Source organism: Lycium ferocissimum, chromosome 12, assembly GCF_029784015.1.
Source record: "Lycium ferocissimum isolate CSIRO_LF1 chromosome 12, AGI_CSIRO_Lferr_CH_V1, whole genome shotgun sequence".
In the NCBI taxonomy this organism is placed as follows: domain Eukaryota; kingdom Viridiplantae; phylum Streptophyta; class Magnoliopsida; order Solanales; family Solanaceae; genus Lycium; species Lycium ferocissimum.
In genome coordinates this window covers 64,059,960-64,075,581 of record NC_081353.1, presented here as the reverse complement: position 1 = coordinate 64,075,581, position 15,622 = coordinate 64,059,960, and the positions used below count along the sequence as shown (strand labels likewise).

The 15,622-nt window shown below is 36.4% G+C and overlaps 1 protein-coding gene across 2 annotated transcripts; it reads right to left on the bottom strand.

Annotated features, from left to right (window-relative positions):
• Positions 1-5,763: 5,763 nt before the first annotated feature.
• Positions 5,764-14,307, bottom strand: LOC132040827 (uncharacterized). Of its 2 annotated transcripts, XM_059431507.1 has the most exons (6): positions 14,053-14,301; positions 9,561-13,681; positions 8,845-8,911; positions 8,062-8,451; positions 6,961-7,295; positions 5,764-6,318 (listed from the first exon to the last, which is right to left on the bottom strand). In XM_059431507.1, exons 2-6 carry the CDS (start codon positions 9,678-9,680, stop codon positions 6,103-6,105), a joined length of 1,128 nt encoding a protein of 375 aa, XP_059287490.1. In that variant the 5' UTR covers positions 9,681-13,681; positions 14,053-14,301; the 3' UTR covers positions 5,764-6,102. The 2 variants fall into 2 exon arrangements, with proteins under 2 accessions (XP_059287490.1, XP_059287491.1); XM_059431508.1 differs by lacking the exon at positions 9,561-13,681 and having other exon boundaries at positions 14,053-14,307.
• Positions 14,308-15,622: the final 1,315 nt, after the last annotated feature.

Sequence of the window (15,622 nt, the reverse complement as noted above, 5' to 3'; positions counted from 1 at the left end):
AAAAGAAAGGAAAAAGAAGAAAAAAATCTTGGAGCCTTCAACTTTGATTCAAGAACTTGTCTTTACTTGAATTCCTATTAAGTTCAAGGTCCTCTTCAAGATGATATAATTATTTTGGCAAGAAACTACCTTTTGTGGCAAGTGGAAGAATTGAGAAAAGGTAAGAATTTTATCATTTTATCCTATGGAAGATATGTATATATTGTAGCATGTGGGAAGTGCATGAAATTTGTGTGAGTGTGTGCATGGCCGTGTGGTGTGTGTATGAGGCCGTATGATGTGGTAGTGAAGGAGATGGATTAATTTTATTTAGCTTGTTAATTGTGTTGTTGTGTTCTTGTGGAGTAAATGAGAGGAGAATGGTTCAAGTTGGCATGAAAATCCATTGTTAAGTTGTTGTAGGAAATTATATGATTTTGTTCTAGTTTTATGTAAACATGGAAATGAAATTGTCAAGATGCAAATTATGATGATTGTTGATGAAATTGGAAGATGGAAACATGCTATGAATATGTATGTTAAAGACTAAAAGTTTTGGATGCATTATGGCTTTGGTGGAAAGTTTGTATATTTTGTATATTTTGTGAATATTTTGTAGAAATGATATGAAATGTCTCCGAATTGTATTTGAATGGTTTTGGATTAGTAAATAAATATGAGAACGTTGACATGAAGTTGGAAGTGTGAAGTTGGAATGGGAGTTATTGCATAATGTAGAAAAGAAGAACCTTTATGTTAGAATGTATTTTGTTGTGATTCTTGATGTTGTTGGTGTTGCTTTGGGTATTGTGTTGATGAATTTAGCCGAGTTAAATCTCGGGGATGTTGTATGTATAGGGGAGATGCTGCCCAAATTTTTGTAGAAAAGTATAAGTTAAGATTCAAGTTCTAAAGGCTTGAAATTGCTAATTGGTAAACATGACCATTTGTAGATTTTGGAGCAAACAGGATTTGAGTTTAAGCGAGCATAAGGCGCCCATAAGGTATGTAAAGCCTACCTTTTCTCCATTTGGCATGTCCTAGTCATACTAGGCTAAGATCGGAACCTCGGGGATAATCCGCTCTTGGAAATCCGAGTTTGATTTTTAGTACTATTCATTCGAAATTTGAACTATAATCTTCACATTTGGTTGAAAGAATGCTTAAACCTCCATAACTTCGCAAATGTATCCGAATCGCTCCGAAACTTTCATAGATGACTTTATGGATCCTAATGGTTGCAATTCGTGTCCGCCGCCTCGACTTGACCTCGAGGTGGGCCCGCAAGTCCCGAGAATTCTCTTATTTGGTTTGTTTGACTCATTTTCGTATGATATGAAAAGGAAACATTGTCTATGACTCTAAGGTCCGTTTGAAATGCCCTATAATGTTATTTGAACGTTCTTCACTATGAATGACACTAAATTTTCCGAGAATGACCCACGATGTATTTTTCGAAATATTGATAACTTAAAAGTTCGCGACTTTTGTATGTTAATTCCGATTGACTCGATACTTATTTTGAGCTTTCTGATGCTAATGTATATGTATATAAAATTATGTGTCGAGTCCTGGAATTTACTTTTGAATATGCATACGGTTTCTGCACTACTCTGCTCGTGCCAATGATTACGATTTCGTTCGCCGGTACCCGGGCCGGTTTTGTGATCGTGCGCATTATGACATATTCGGCAGTATGATGTGTTACGGTTTCCGAGACTTCGCCATAGGGCCGGTTACCGTTTATGGTGTTATAATGTGATATGGCATCTGATATGCTCTGATGATGTGATATGTATGATGTTGTGATGTGTTCGGAGATGTACAGAGATTTGAAAACTTCTGGAGTATGATGTGTTGTGGCACCAGCGTCGGGGGTGACCACGTTCTTGAGCCCTATGCATGATTTTTTTATTTGTTTACTTGCATTCCTTTTTACATTGGTTTTCCGCACAGGTTTGATCTGCTACTTCTGTATTTGTTTCTGTATGTTCTGACTCCAGTCATGGTTTGGATTACTGTACCTTCTGCTTTACATACTCAGTACTTCTTCCGTACTGACCCCCTTTCTTCGGGGGCGCGTTTCGCCCGCAGTACGACGCTCGGCCGGGCGATCCTCGTGCTTAGGCTCCCTATTCTCGTTATTCGGAGTGCTCCCCGATCCGAGCCCGTATTTGGTATATGTCTTCGTTATGCATACTCTTTATATTTGCTACTATTCGGCACGGCGGGGCCCCCGTCCCGTCATATGTTTGTATGCTCTATTATGTTTGTGTAGGCCCGTAGTCATATTTGTGGGTCATGGGGTCCGGTTTGTTCGTATGCGGTTTTGATTTGCGTTCTTAAGCGGCCCCGTATGTTATTATGGCCAATCCGGCCCCTATGTTTGTATATGTGTGTACATCTGGGCGATGTGTATTCCGCCACTCTTCTGATTTTGATATGACTGTTCTGCACGGGCGACCGCTTAAGATAATGTTCGTTCCGGTAATTGTACGACGTCTGTTATCAGTCTTTGATCTGAATAACATATGCTAAATCTAAATAAGCCTTAATATGACGATATGGTTCGTAAGTCCGTGTGGGTGCCTAAGTAAGGCACCAGTCACGGCCCACGGGGCTGGGTCGTGACATCATTTTTCTAAAAACCCTAAATCCTAGCCGGCACCTGGGGCATTGGAGAGCTAATCTCATGGTTTCTTGGAGAAGGTAACCCCTCTACCTCATTTATTTCATCACCCTTTCATTTATTAATATTCACCTACTAGAACTAATAAAAATAGAAGCATCCAGATTGTTCAAACCCTAGGATGATAAAAAGGAATTTCTAAGTTTAGAATCTAGGCTTTCTTGAAGAAATCTTTGAGATCCATACTCTAGGTAAACTAACCAACCTCTATTGCTAATCCTTCCTCTATTTTACAAATGGGTTACAAAGTGGGTTCTTAAAATAAGGATTTTATAAGGAAAAGAATATTATTTATGTTTTTTGGGGTAGAATTAGCAATGAAAACCAGTTTAGTATTCAAAAGGAACTTAGAAAAGTTAGTTGAGAATAGATTCCAATTTTACCCTTTCGAATCCGAAGCTTTGTATAAAATTCCTAGAACTTGACCCTTGTTCTTTTGGGAATCATTGACATTCCTAGACCCTCTGTCGTGAGTCGCGGTTCGAAAATGCAAAGATGAAGATCAAGTGGATGTTCGTGGCACCTGCTCAGCATCGAGGTAGGTTACGGCTTACTTGAGTAGACTCCGATTAGCATTTCATAATTATGCAATAGGGAGTGATGGAGAAAGCATGCCTAGGTCTTCAGACAAGAAGTTGGGTTGGCTATTCTAGCTTGGTATTTGTTGTTCAAGTTTGTTGTGTGTAATATTTCGTCGAGTTTGCCTTGCTAGTTGTGGGTGTTGGTTGGTATTGTTTTGTTGATTTCTTTCCATTGAATGCGTACTATTAGTGTTGCTTGTTTACCCTTTTGGTTAGACTTTGGTTCGCGAATTATACGTAGAGTTAGCGATTGTTGGAGAAAGTATGTGAACCTTCGAGTATGGAGTTGGAATAGAATACTTAGGTTGGTATTGTTGTTGGCTATTCTATTGAGTTGTTGGCTTGTCGCCATGTGATTGATTCTAGAATAGATGTCTAGTGATTACCTTATGTTTCGGAGAGCATATTTCTCATATTTAAGGCTGTTGATAAGGGAGAGTAAGATAAGAGAGAGTAAGGTTATGATATTGATATTATGATTGAGACATATGTCCATATGTGGCACCATTGATTCATGTACTCTTGTTGACATTGTTATCATGCATTCACTCATTCATACTTATATTGGGATCGGGTTGCGCGCCGCAACACTGACTGGGATCGGGTTGCACGTTCCGCAACACTGACTATTGGATTGGGCTGTCTGTCATAGCAGGTACATGGACTTAGCGGCCCCCCATGGGTCATGACAGTCGGAGCTAGACATCGTCCGCTCGAAGCGTGTGTGTATCATTGCATCGCATTTTGTGTTCATTTCATATTCTCATATTGTTGGTTTGGCATTAACTTTGATATGTTGGTGACATCATGGACTTGATAGGGGTTCTTGTGATTATACTTCGGGTTCATGGTGGTTTTGGGAAGGTAAGTCGGACTTGGTAATTGGCACTAGAAAGGACATTCCGGGTTGTGTGGGAAGTGTGACCTTAAGCATGTTCTAGTTGGGAAATTCATCAGTTGGGTGAGTTGGTGGAACTAGGTTGGACTTAAGCGGAGAAGTAGTCGTACTGGAGCCTTAAGATGTGCATCATATTTGGGAGTGTTAGTGATTGTCTCTAGTGTTGGGCTAATGATAAGTAGGTTTGAGATAAGTGTTGGTGTGTGGTAGATTGTGAGAGAGCCTTATTTTGGTTTGGTTCGGTCATGTTGGAACTTGTCCTACAATGGTAGTCTTTTCGGGTAGATTCTTCGTTGGTGAGTATTCGTGGAGTGGAATGATGTTGGAGATGGTTAAATGGGCTGTATTGTAGCCATGTAAATGGTAGGACCCCCCTTTCTTACAATTTCTTTATTTGACCAAATTGCTGCCTACCATGCTTATCCGTTATTAATTATTGTTATTATGATTTTCTAATCATTGTCGGCCTATGATGCTTACCAATACAAGTGTTGTACTGATACTACTCTTGCTACACCCTTTTTGGGGTGTAGGTTTGTTTCAGGTTGAGCTCGTGGTTTATTAGCTCCGAAGACTTGCCGGTGCTATCTAGAAGGCTCTATTACTTCATTCCAACAGAGTTGTCTTATTTTACTTTATTTCGTTTGGTTCCAGTTACAACTTAGAAGCTCCTGTACTAGTCAAGACCAAATTTTGGGAAATGTTTTTGTAAAGACTTGTATACATTCTTACATTTATAAATAGAAAATGATTTATCGATGAATTCTTTTATATTGTTCCTTTAATGTGTGATTTTGGGAAGGAAAGGGTTCGCCTACTAGGTGGGAATAAGTAGGTGCTCTCACGGACTCGAATTTGGGTCGTGACAATCGTCATGTTCTGTATATATACCCTCTTACAATGTACATATACATTTTTTGCCCTTATATAAATAGGATGTATACTGACCATTTTCAAGTACATTAACTTTTTTCTTATTGTAATTTTATTCATATTGTTCAATAAATTTCACATGATTTTACTCTTCAACGCTCAAAAAATCATCAAAACTGTCTGATTTATTAATATTATTATCAATCTTCAATATTGTTAAATATGTTTTCCGTTCAATAATTTTCACATGATTTTACTCTTTAACACTCGAAAAATCATCAAAACAGTCTGATTTATTAATATTATTATCAATCTTCAATAAATTTGTTTTCCTTATCAATCTTCAATAAATATGTTTTCCTGTTCAACAAATATTATACAATCACCAACCAAACGCCAAAAAAATATTTTTCAGAAAATAAATCATTTTCCCAAAAAAAAAAAAAAACGTATACCAAACATCATTGTGGCATATTGGAAACTTTATTTTTTTGAAACTGGTAACTGTAATATTGGAAACTTTATTTTTATCCGATGGTAGAGGCATCATCGCATATTTGATACTTCATTTTTCCCAAATGGTAGAGGCTTAAAGCATTTCTTTTTTAAACATTTGTTACAGTAGCTTGTCGTCGTCCACTGTGCTTTGGTCACAGTTATTGACGAGAGATCATCAGATTATCCTATCGAGATCAGAGATATGTATGGAAGAGATAAAATTATCCACACTGCACAAGAAACAATGATTACTAAGGTAGTTTTACCAATCTAGTTAAAATTGCAGAAGATATCTATTACAAAAGTTAAACTGTACATGAAATATCCCATCTTAGTGAGTCGAGTATTCCCTCCTAGTGAGGTCCAAATTCAGAGCCTAATACAGAAGAGGTGACAAGATAATCGCAGCGCCATACCTTGCATTCCTTCATTTGCCAAGAATTTTGTGCAATGGTTGGAGAGACTTCCATGCTTATGCATGTTCTTTCAGATTCAACAAAGATCAAGCCAACAGGAGGAACCATCTGAAGAAATAAGACCTGTGGCACTCGCAAAGCAAACAAGCAACCAGAACATAGCATGTCTTAGCCCTGAGCCATAGTAGCAGAAGGGAAAAATCTCATGATGAAGCTAGAAAGGGACCAAATACAAATCACCCCCAGAAATTGAAGGACATTTAGAAGTGTGCTCAATGAGCCATTTATTGCCAAGTTCTGGGCAGTCATCTCTGCTCCTCTTACTGTCAAAGAAAGGGCTGTTACCAATTGTGCTGCCCTATTCAGCTGATGCAGCCTGTAAACCTGCCAAAGAGGAGTAAAATAGCCTCATAAAACTTGCTTTGGCAAGTGTTTAACATATTCAATCAGAGAGGGGGAGAGAGCATAAGATTCTTTCAAGACAAGTGGGAAGCAGTGTAAAGTCATCTTAATATTGGATAATCTATCCATGCTTTTGGCGAGACATATTATGAAGTTATTTCGCAAATAAAACAGAATGGTTATCAGAAACAGCCTAAACAGAAAAAATACAAGCGTTACGTCCAAGTAAAGATAAAAGTCTTCATCTTTACTTGGATTTTCCATTAGAACAACAAAAGTGTATATTGTAACAAAAGTTTAACGAGTCAACTTAGTTAAGTTTGAAAAATGAAAACTGTTATTCACGGATCTGGTGGAGTGTTTAAAGGAATTAAAAAAAAGATAGTTTATATAGGTAATTTGAAATATCTGGAAGGATTTAAACGTCCAGACAATAAAAAATTAAGTTTGAAGAGCTGCAATTTTTTTCTATGAAAAACAATGGAGGGTTTTGGGGGAGGGTGGCCTTATTCCTGATGACATTTCCAGTTAAACGTAATGAGGCCACAATACAACAAAAATCAGTGTCCAGTGTTCAATGTTTCCTCTCTGCAGGTGAAATTACCAAGTCGATTTAGTCCATACCTGAAAAACAATAGGGATAACAGACCATGAAGGGGAGTCAATATATCTTGCATACTGCTCAAAAGCAAATTGCACTACAATACCAACAAGGTAGGGGGCAAGAGTAGCAGAAGCTGCAGGACCGGTCCATGGCCAGACAAACCCCATGGTCACCATTGGAATTATTAGACTAAGTGCTAGTATAGAAATTGAACATATTCTATATCCGAGTGGTGGGGTAATTTTCCTGTCACAAGATACTAGCTCAAGCGGTCTCCTTAAACGATCTATTAGGAGAAGAAACACTGCTACTCCACAGTAAAAGAAAGCCTCTGTGAAGAACAAGATGAGGAAATCTGCAGGTAGAGAGCACAGTTTATTTAGAAAAAGTGCAATGAAATGACTACTTTTTTATTACTTAAAGAAAGGAAAACCTTAGCCTGAACATTGAATAACAACAATGCAAATGAGGATCAACATTTCAGCCACATAACAGACACCTGATTTAGACACAGATAGTCTCGCGTACAAATCATTGGGTTGGTGGACACAAGATCTCCATCTAACACAATTTTCCTAAGACGATCCATTTAGTGCAGATAAGGCTATTTTCTTGAAGTTGCAGGTACTCTCCACAGTCCATAAATCAATATATTGCAGTAAGCTCTAAGGCCCTGATGATTGAAAATTGCCACCTATTTGTGGTGATTTTGTTTGGAGAAAGAAAGAATGATAATAAAAAAGAGACGAGAATGAGCTGATGGGATACCTAGACAATTGACCCTTGATAGAAAAAATTACAAAAAATTGCTTGAACAAGTTTCAGAAGATTTCCGTTTCCCAAAATATATGCAAGCTTCAATAGAAAGGATAATAAAATAATAAGATTATACCAACAAACATATTTTGGATGTATGCTTATTTAATTTGCTACGCTACTGGCAATAAAAATTTGATGCTGCAATCAGAAGGATCATCATAGCTTGATCTTTGTTTTTTCCTTTTTCTTGGGGGTTGGGGGAGGGGGGTTCTTCTTTGTGGGGTTTAAGCAGGTTGGTAGATAAACTAAATGAAAGAAACATAACTATGTCAGAAACATGTTATGGCATAAGTTTTGCCTACCAGTTAACAAAGAGTCCTCAAATATAGTTGATAATATCCTGCGCAAGTAAAGCGAGGGAAAGATGAAAGAGGCTACAAGGACAGCTGGACCAACAAACCACAGTAGAATGTTCTGGTTCTTTGCAGCAGCGGACACAGGAATTTCCTCCTCCCTTCTGTAAGGACGACTGTAGAATGATAGTACCCCCGGCTTACCACGACCACCTTCAATTTGGACATTTGAACCACTGGCAGATGCAATGTATTCAACACTTTCTTGCTCAGAACCATCTTCCTCAAGCTCACTGTCAGGAAACTGGTCCTCCGCAGTGGCAAAGAAACTGAATTGTCTCCTACTCGAACTTCTCAGCACCTTTAGCTTTTCAAGCTTGAAATGACGTGACCTAACAACTTGCGATGGCAGAAGATAGCCAAAGCAACGGGAGAAAAGAAAAAGAGAAGAGAACAAAGTTACAGAAAGTCATCCTACAGAAGTTTAGCACTCACTTTGAGGACTTGCTATTAGTAAGACGACAAGAAGTGACTTAAAGTTTCAAATAACAATTTATTCCCACAAGAAGCGAACCAAATACTATCAATTGCTACATTGGCTAGTTCTACTGTTACTCCATCTTACAAAGAGAATAAGAGATTTAAGGGAGGAAATGAAACTTAAACTTTTTCCGTTTGGATAAAGCAAATGCAACTTAAAAACTTATATCAGATAATAGAGGAAACCATTGTTCAATTGCATCATAACAAGAACTTTAATCTAGAAAAGAACTTTCCAATTTGACTAACTACCTTTATCATTTTTTAGACGTTCTGCCACAAAGCTCTGCATGCAGAACACTCTTGATCTTGCACTCACCTGGATGGTAAAGCATGGAATCAAACAAGCACTCTAGAAAAGATTGCATACATCACCACACAATGGTACTAGAGGAAAAAATAAAGAAAATACATTTTAACTTAAGTATGCTAATCTTAAAGAGTCCTTCAAGAATAACCCACAAAGAAAAGAAGAAACATCTAATCATTTGGCTGAGAATAATTCAGCGTATTACTCCCAGTAATATGGGTACGCATCAGACTCAAGGTATTAACTACAGTTGCATGCCAAAAGACCCTGTCCACCATCTCAAACCAATGAATTTCAGGTCACTATGAAGCCACTTAGTATGCACCCAGCAAGTCAAGAAACATGCTAGTAAGATTATAGGTAACCTAGGACGAACAATTCCGTTCCGTATTCAAGAGGGAAGAAGAGACTGTTCCGTATAATATACACATAAATTTATACATATAACATACATAGATACAAACATATATATATATATATAGAGAGAGAGAGAGAGATCAGTTATTCCATGTAGAAGTAGCACATTTTCATCCAGCCTTTTAATTCCAAAATCTTTATCAAATTATCAAACTACTCAAAAAGATCTAGTGAATCCTTCTCCCTTTAAATTTCTCATGATTCAAACTCTTCCAGAGTAAGCCCTATTGGGTAGAGTTACCTGAGACATGTGCTGGTGAGAGCTAGCAAAATCTGGTCGAATAATAGAGGTGCGTGCAAGCTGACCTGCACCAGCGTCATTAAAAAAATAGAAAAAAGAAACTCTTCCAGAGTACAACATGCTATTAGTCAAACCAATCTTGGAAAATAATGTATGAGTTTAGGTGTTGCAAGCCTGCACCTGAATTAAAACCCTTATTATATCATTCTTGCCTCTTTCTGCAGAGCGATCATACTAAAGTATCTATTACACAAACTGAATCCCTTTTCTGTAAACTATATTAGGTCGAGCAAGCTTCATAAGCAGCAACCTGCCCAAAACATGCAACTTTGGTTGCGGCCTTAATTTTCCAAAAAGATTCCAGGGCCAGAATGTCTCTGAATCAAGATAATGATCTTGTAACCGTTCAAAAAAAAAATTCACCATATTATCTTCCCATATTGTTCGCAAGCCAAACCTGAGTGTCTTCCTTGTTTTCATCAATAATTGTTGTCTGAATTTTCTTCAAAAAAAAAAAAAAAATCACACTAACTTCATCCTGTTCTCAGTCACTAAAGTTTCTCCTAACCTGAAAATCCCACTCGTTTTCCATAAGGCAGTCAACCATCTAACAATCTTGATTCTTCACCAGGCTATAAATGAAAGGAAATTGATCATTTAACAATCCTTCTTCATACCATCTATCAGTCCACAGTTTAATTTTCCTTCTATTTCCCAACCTTTAATTTAATGTTATTTTTAAACTCTCCCCAAAACCAGCTATCTATTTTCACATCGCCGCTCCAAAAGAGTTGTTCACATGCTCAGGCTACCAGAATCCCTCCCTTTCATACTTGCGATTAATCACTATCTTCCATATAGCATCATTGTTACCATTCATCTCCATAACCACTTATAGAGGAGGCAGATTTAAGTCCCTCACACAAAGCCTCCCTTCTTTTTGTTCCTTATGATCTTTGACATCTTATCATATGGATATTTCTACTATCTGCATTAGCTTCCCAAATAAAGTTCCTTCTCAGCTTACTGATGCATTCTCCACTTTTGTTAGGATTGGTACTAGAGACATTAAATAATTGGGGATTCCATCCAAAACACAATTCACTGGTTCAATCTTCCACGAGAAGAGATATACTGCTTTTCCATAAAACCAATTTTTTCTCACACTTGTCCATAACACCTTGGCAAATCCAAGGTATGTAGTGGGGAACTTCTTGGTGTTACAACCCAAAATTTCAGCAAAGTCATCGATAAGATTGTCCACATTTACAGAGAAAAGACTACTTTTGATAAGGTTCATCTTAAACCCGAGAAACTGCTTCAAATGCTAAAAGTAAAATTTTCGAATGCAAAAGTTGCATTCTATCAGCTTTACATTACACCAGTGTCATAAGCATATAGAATATGATTAATTTCCAAAATATTTCCATGAGCACCTTCAATCTCAAAACCTTTGCAAGAAGGGCTATGCAACATCTTACTAAACACTTCCATGGCTAGAACAAGCAAGTAAGGAGGCAGCGGATCTTCTTGCCGCCTAAGGTCCCTTTGAGATTTTAAAAAATTCTTTCGGACTCCCATTGATCAAGACTGAAAATTTGACTATGGAAATGCAAGTTTTAATCTATTTGTCTCCGCCATTTGGTATTGTGAAAGGAATTGCCAACTAATATGGTCATATGCCTTCACCGAATCCAGCTTGCTTCTTTCGCCATCTTCAAATAGTAATCAGAAACCTCATTGGCCTCCAATGATGCATCTGCAATTTGCCTTCCTTAAATGAAGCATTCTGAGTGACAGATACCAATTTATCCATAAACCTTTTTAACCTTTCAGTCAAAGCTTTGACAATAATTTTATATATACTCCCCAAAAGACTGGTAGACCAGTAGTCTTTTATATTCATTGCTCCTTTTTTTTTTTTTTTTTGGAGATCTAGAGTGTTCCACTGAAGCTCTTCTCATAAGTTCCTTTCTGATAAAAGAACTCCCGTCTTCAAGATGTCGTCTTTACAATCTTTCAACATTTATGGAAGAATGTCGTATCAAATCCATCCAGCCCCAGTGCTTTATCACCTTCAAACTTGTTAATAACTTCACTAATTTCCGCCACAGTAAACTGCCTCGGTAGCCAAATGTTCTTTTCATCCGTTCATTTCGCCAACTTATCACCTATTCATTGTGATCTGTACATTTCAGTATCAGGGAATAAATTCTGGTAGAAGTCACAATATGATCCCTGATTTCCTTATTATTTTCTGTAATTCTGCTGTCAATCTCCATAAGATCAATATTGTTAAATCTTTTGTGGGAGTTGGTCAGCTTATGAAAATATTTTGTATTCCTATCTCCTTGCTTAAGCCACAATCTCCTTGACTTTTTCCTCTAAGACACCTCTCTGCATTGACAATCTCTTCAAATTCTTTCATGAGAGTGGTTTTTTTCTACGTTCAAATCTGTATTTGACGAGATCTGTGATCAATCTCTTCCAATCTAGTTAAGACTGCGTCTTTCTTTTCCCAAGGTTGCCAAATACCTCTTGTCCCATTTTTATGTCTTCCTTCAGTCTTTGCAGCTTTTTTGCTAGCACCAGATCTGGTCTCCCATGAAATTCATATTGCTCCCACCATTGTTCCACTAACTTCAGGAAATAATCATGCTCTAACCACATATTTTCAAATTTAAAATATCCTTTCTCTTTTTCAAGTTTCCACAAACAAGTATAATAGGGAAATGATCTGATAAAATTCTTGGTATTACCTTCTGTTTAATGTCCTTAAATGATTCATCCCAATCTTAAAACATCAGAAATCTACATATATTCTAGATGTGACACCTTCATTGCTACCTTTAAACCAAGTAAAACGACCCCCATGTAATGGAAGGTCTATGAGAGCCAAGTATTCGATGCATTTTGAAAATTCTCATAGACCTGGAATTTTTTTTTGTTTATCTTCCTAGTTTTCATCATTGAACCTTGTGACATTAAAGTCGGTGAAAATGCATTTAAAGCCCTGTGTTAATTTCTTCCAGCCAGAAATTGTAAGAACAACCATCAACTTGTTGAAACAGTTCCATCTTCTTTTATCCCATAAAATAACAGTGATCCCACTGTTGCCCTGTGACTCCACCAGATTTGTTTTATGATTGATGAATTATATATTTTCATCTTTGTTTCAATAAAGCAAACAAGACGATTTTTCACTTCCGCAACACCATCCTAACCATCTTTCTTTTCTAATAAAAAATATTCCAACAAAATATTTTCATCTTCATCTTCTGTAATTCATAGCAACCTCTTCCTTTACTCTTAGTGTCAACCCCAAAATTCATATTGATCTACACCAGCTTCACCTCTCTATTACTCTTCTTCCTCGGAGATGGGCATTTTGTTACCTGCGTAATTCTTTCAAATCTGTTCCTTTCAATTCGTAAGAGAAAACTAAATATATTTCTTTTTACCACCACCTTGAATTGCTTGTCCTTTGTGCTGAGGGTCTACCGGAAACAACCTCTCTACCTCCCAAGGTAGGGGTAAGGTTTGCGTACACTCTACCCTCCCCAGACCCCACTTTATGGGATTTCACTGTGTATGTTGTTGTTGTACCCACCTTGACACCTCCTCTTGATTCATCCTCTCTTGGTAGCTTAATTCATTACTTTCATATCAGGGAAGCATAAGTATATCCACAACACTTGCATGCTCGAGTTCTCCATTAAACCAATGTGCAATGATGTCACCAGCATTTACTGAGTCTTCATCACTTCCATAGACCTCACCCGCTCTCAGACTGCTAGTGTAAGGTCATCTTCCTTTGCTTGTTCATTCTTTCATATTACCCAAACCCATTGACTCTTCCTCAATCTTTTCACCAATCTAATTGTATAGCATATTGCAATATCTCAGCACAATCATTTCTTTAATAATTCTTTTTTGCTCTAAGAAACCTGATGTTATGCTTAGGCCTCATCTTTTAAAGCTTGGCGCAGAAAGGACAATGAAGAGTCGTTGGGTAGTTCAAAGATATAAATGACTCCAAATAGAATTTACAAGTATCTAACCCATAATTCTGGTATTCATGTCCTGTAGGACAAACTAGAAGTTTTAAGGGATTGAATCACCTGAAAACAAATTTTGATGTTCCATTCAGACAAGAGGGCACAAATTCTACCGAATAGAAACACCATATATCGCACAAAAAATCAGAAAACCAAAAAGTAAAAAATAAAAATGAGAAGAAAAAGGATATAAGGAGCAGAAAATATAAGTTAATTTTAAGCATTTCAGAGTGGACCATTATTCTTTTTGAAATCCCTCTGCAGTTAACAACAATTGGGAAAGTAAATATTTTGTACTCATTTAACAACAAGCTCTCTGAACATCCTTAAATTGAATGGCAATCTAATAACGTAGGCATTCAGGGAAAAGCAGCAAGATTATTGCAAGTAAAACATACAAAAACACTTCAAATAAGCAGAAAAGAGTAGGGTACCGTGCTCGTGTTGTTGGATTGAAAGGGTGAAGAAAGAGAGGTCAAAACACAGGAAAACGAACAACCAGTTTTCGCAACTGTCATTCTTTATTCTTGATTTCAGGTACCCAGTAGAGGAATTATGGAGAGGAGTGAACAAAGAAATGGTTGAGACTTGGTAGTCAGGTATGGGGTTTTAGCAAGAAAGGCGCTACTTTGCTTCTCTCTTCTGCTTCTCTATTTGTCAACTTGTGGCCTTGTGGGGTTCAAGTCACAAAATTAGACAAGCTTTACCCTTTTTGTGAGCCCTCCTAATCTTTCTTTCTAGCTAGGCGTGTTCACCATTTGATTAAAAATCGATTCAAATCGACAATTTTATACATAATTTTTAATAATTATATATATATATATATACAATATATTAATTTTTATAAATACCTTTATATAATTTCTACACTTTTTAAGTAAAATTTTATTTATCTCTAATGGGTTAATGAACTTTATACCTTAAGCTCATTTTTAAAAAGAAATTCATGAATTCAAACTCATTTATTCCAAAAAAAAAAAACAACTATGAGATTTACATAGATTTATTTTTTGTATTTATTATAAACTTTATTCACTTAATTAAAATAAATCCTAAGACATTTTCTCTATAATCCGAGAAAACTATAGCTACTACAATAAAGGGTAATAACGAATTATAAGTTGGAAAATGATAGAAAATTCTCTCCTAATTATAGGGGAAAAAAACATGAAAGAGAGAAATACCATTAGTTTTCTTAAAAATGGAAAAACCGACTCAAACTGAACTAAACAGACTATAACCAAACCGATGAATATATATTATATTTGGTTTGGTTTGATTTGATTTGGTTTTAATAATTTAAAAAACCAACTAGATTGGTTTGATTTTAATTTTAACCCAAAAGCCGACCCAAACCGACCCATGAACACTCCTACTTTCTACCATCCTTCGCACCTCATATTTAACTCTATGCAACTATCAAACTAATAAATCAATGAAATAAATTTTTGTCACCCAAACATTGTTAAGTCTATGTAATTTAACTTTTAAATATATTTGTTTAGTGTAAACAATATATAAGAGTTTGTGAATTGAAGGGAAAGCTTTTTTGTATATTCATGAAGTAGGACGGTTAGTCTTCTATATATACAAGTGATACACAACATGTAGGATAAAGTATACAGAGTTTGAAAAAAAGATTATCTAGGGCTCCTATTCTATTTTACGTATAGTTTGAAATAGGGGTGTACAAAACAAACCGACAAACTGCACCAAAAATGATAATTAGAACCAAACCGAGAAAAAAACCCGACTAGTGGTTTGGTTTGACTTGATTTGGTTTTAAAAAGAAAAACCCGAATATTATTGGTTTGGTTTGGTTTTAACTAAAAAAAAGTCAAACCGAATTAAACCAACCCGACATTAGATTTATAAAATTTCAAACATATTTTATACATAGCAATATTTATTTATAATTTAATTTATAAATGTTTCTTTAACTTTTTCATAGTTTTTGTCTTTTAACATATTATTTCAAGCTTGGAATTAGAATTTTGAATGGTC

What these genes read in the sequence shown, in the direction of transcription:
- LOC132040827 (XM_059431507.1), bottom strand. Translation starts at nt 9,680, where the DNA reads ATGTTGTACTCTGGAAGAGTTTCTTTTTTCTATTTTTTTAATGACGCT. An exon ending in ACGTCTAAAAAATGATAAAG is followed by an intron (nt 8,452 to 8,844) that starts GTAGTTAGTCAA and finishes TGCCATCGCAAG; the next exon opens with TTGTTAGGTCACGTCATTTC. An exon ending in TTATCCCTATTGTTTTTCAG is followed by an intron (nt 6,319 to 6,960) that starts GTATGGACTAAA and finishes CCTCTTTGGCAG; the next exon opens with GTTTACAGGCTGCATCAGCT.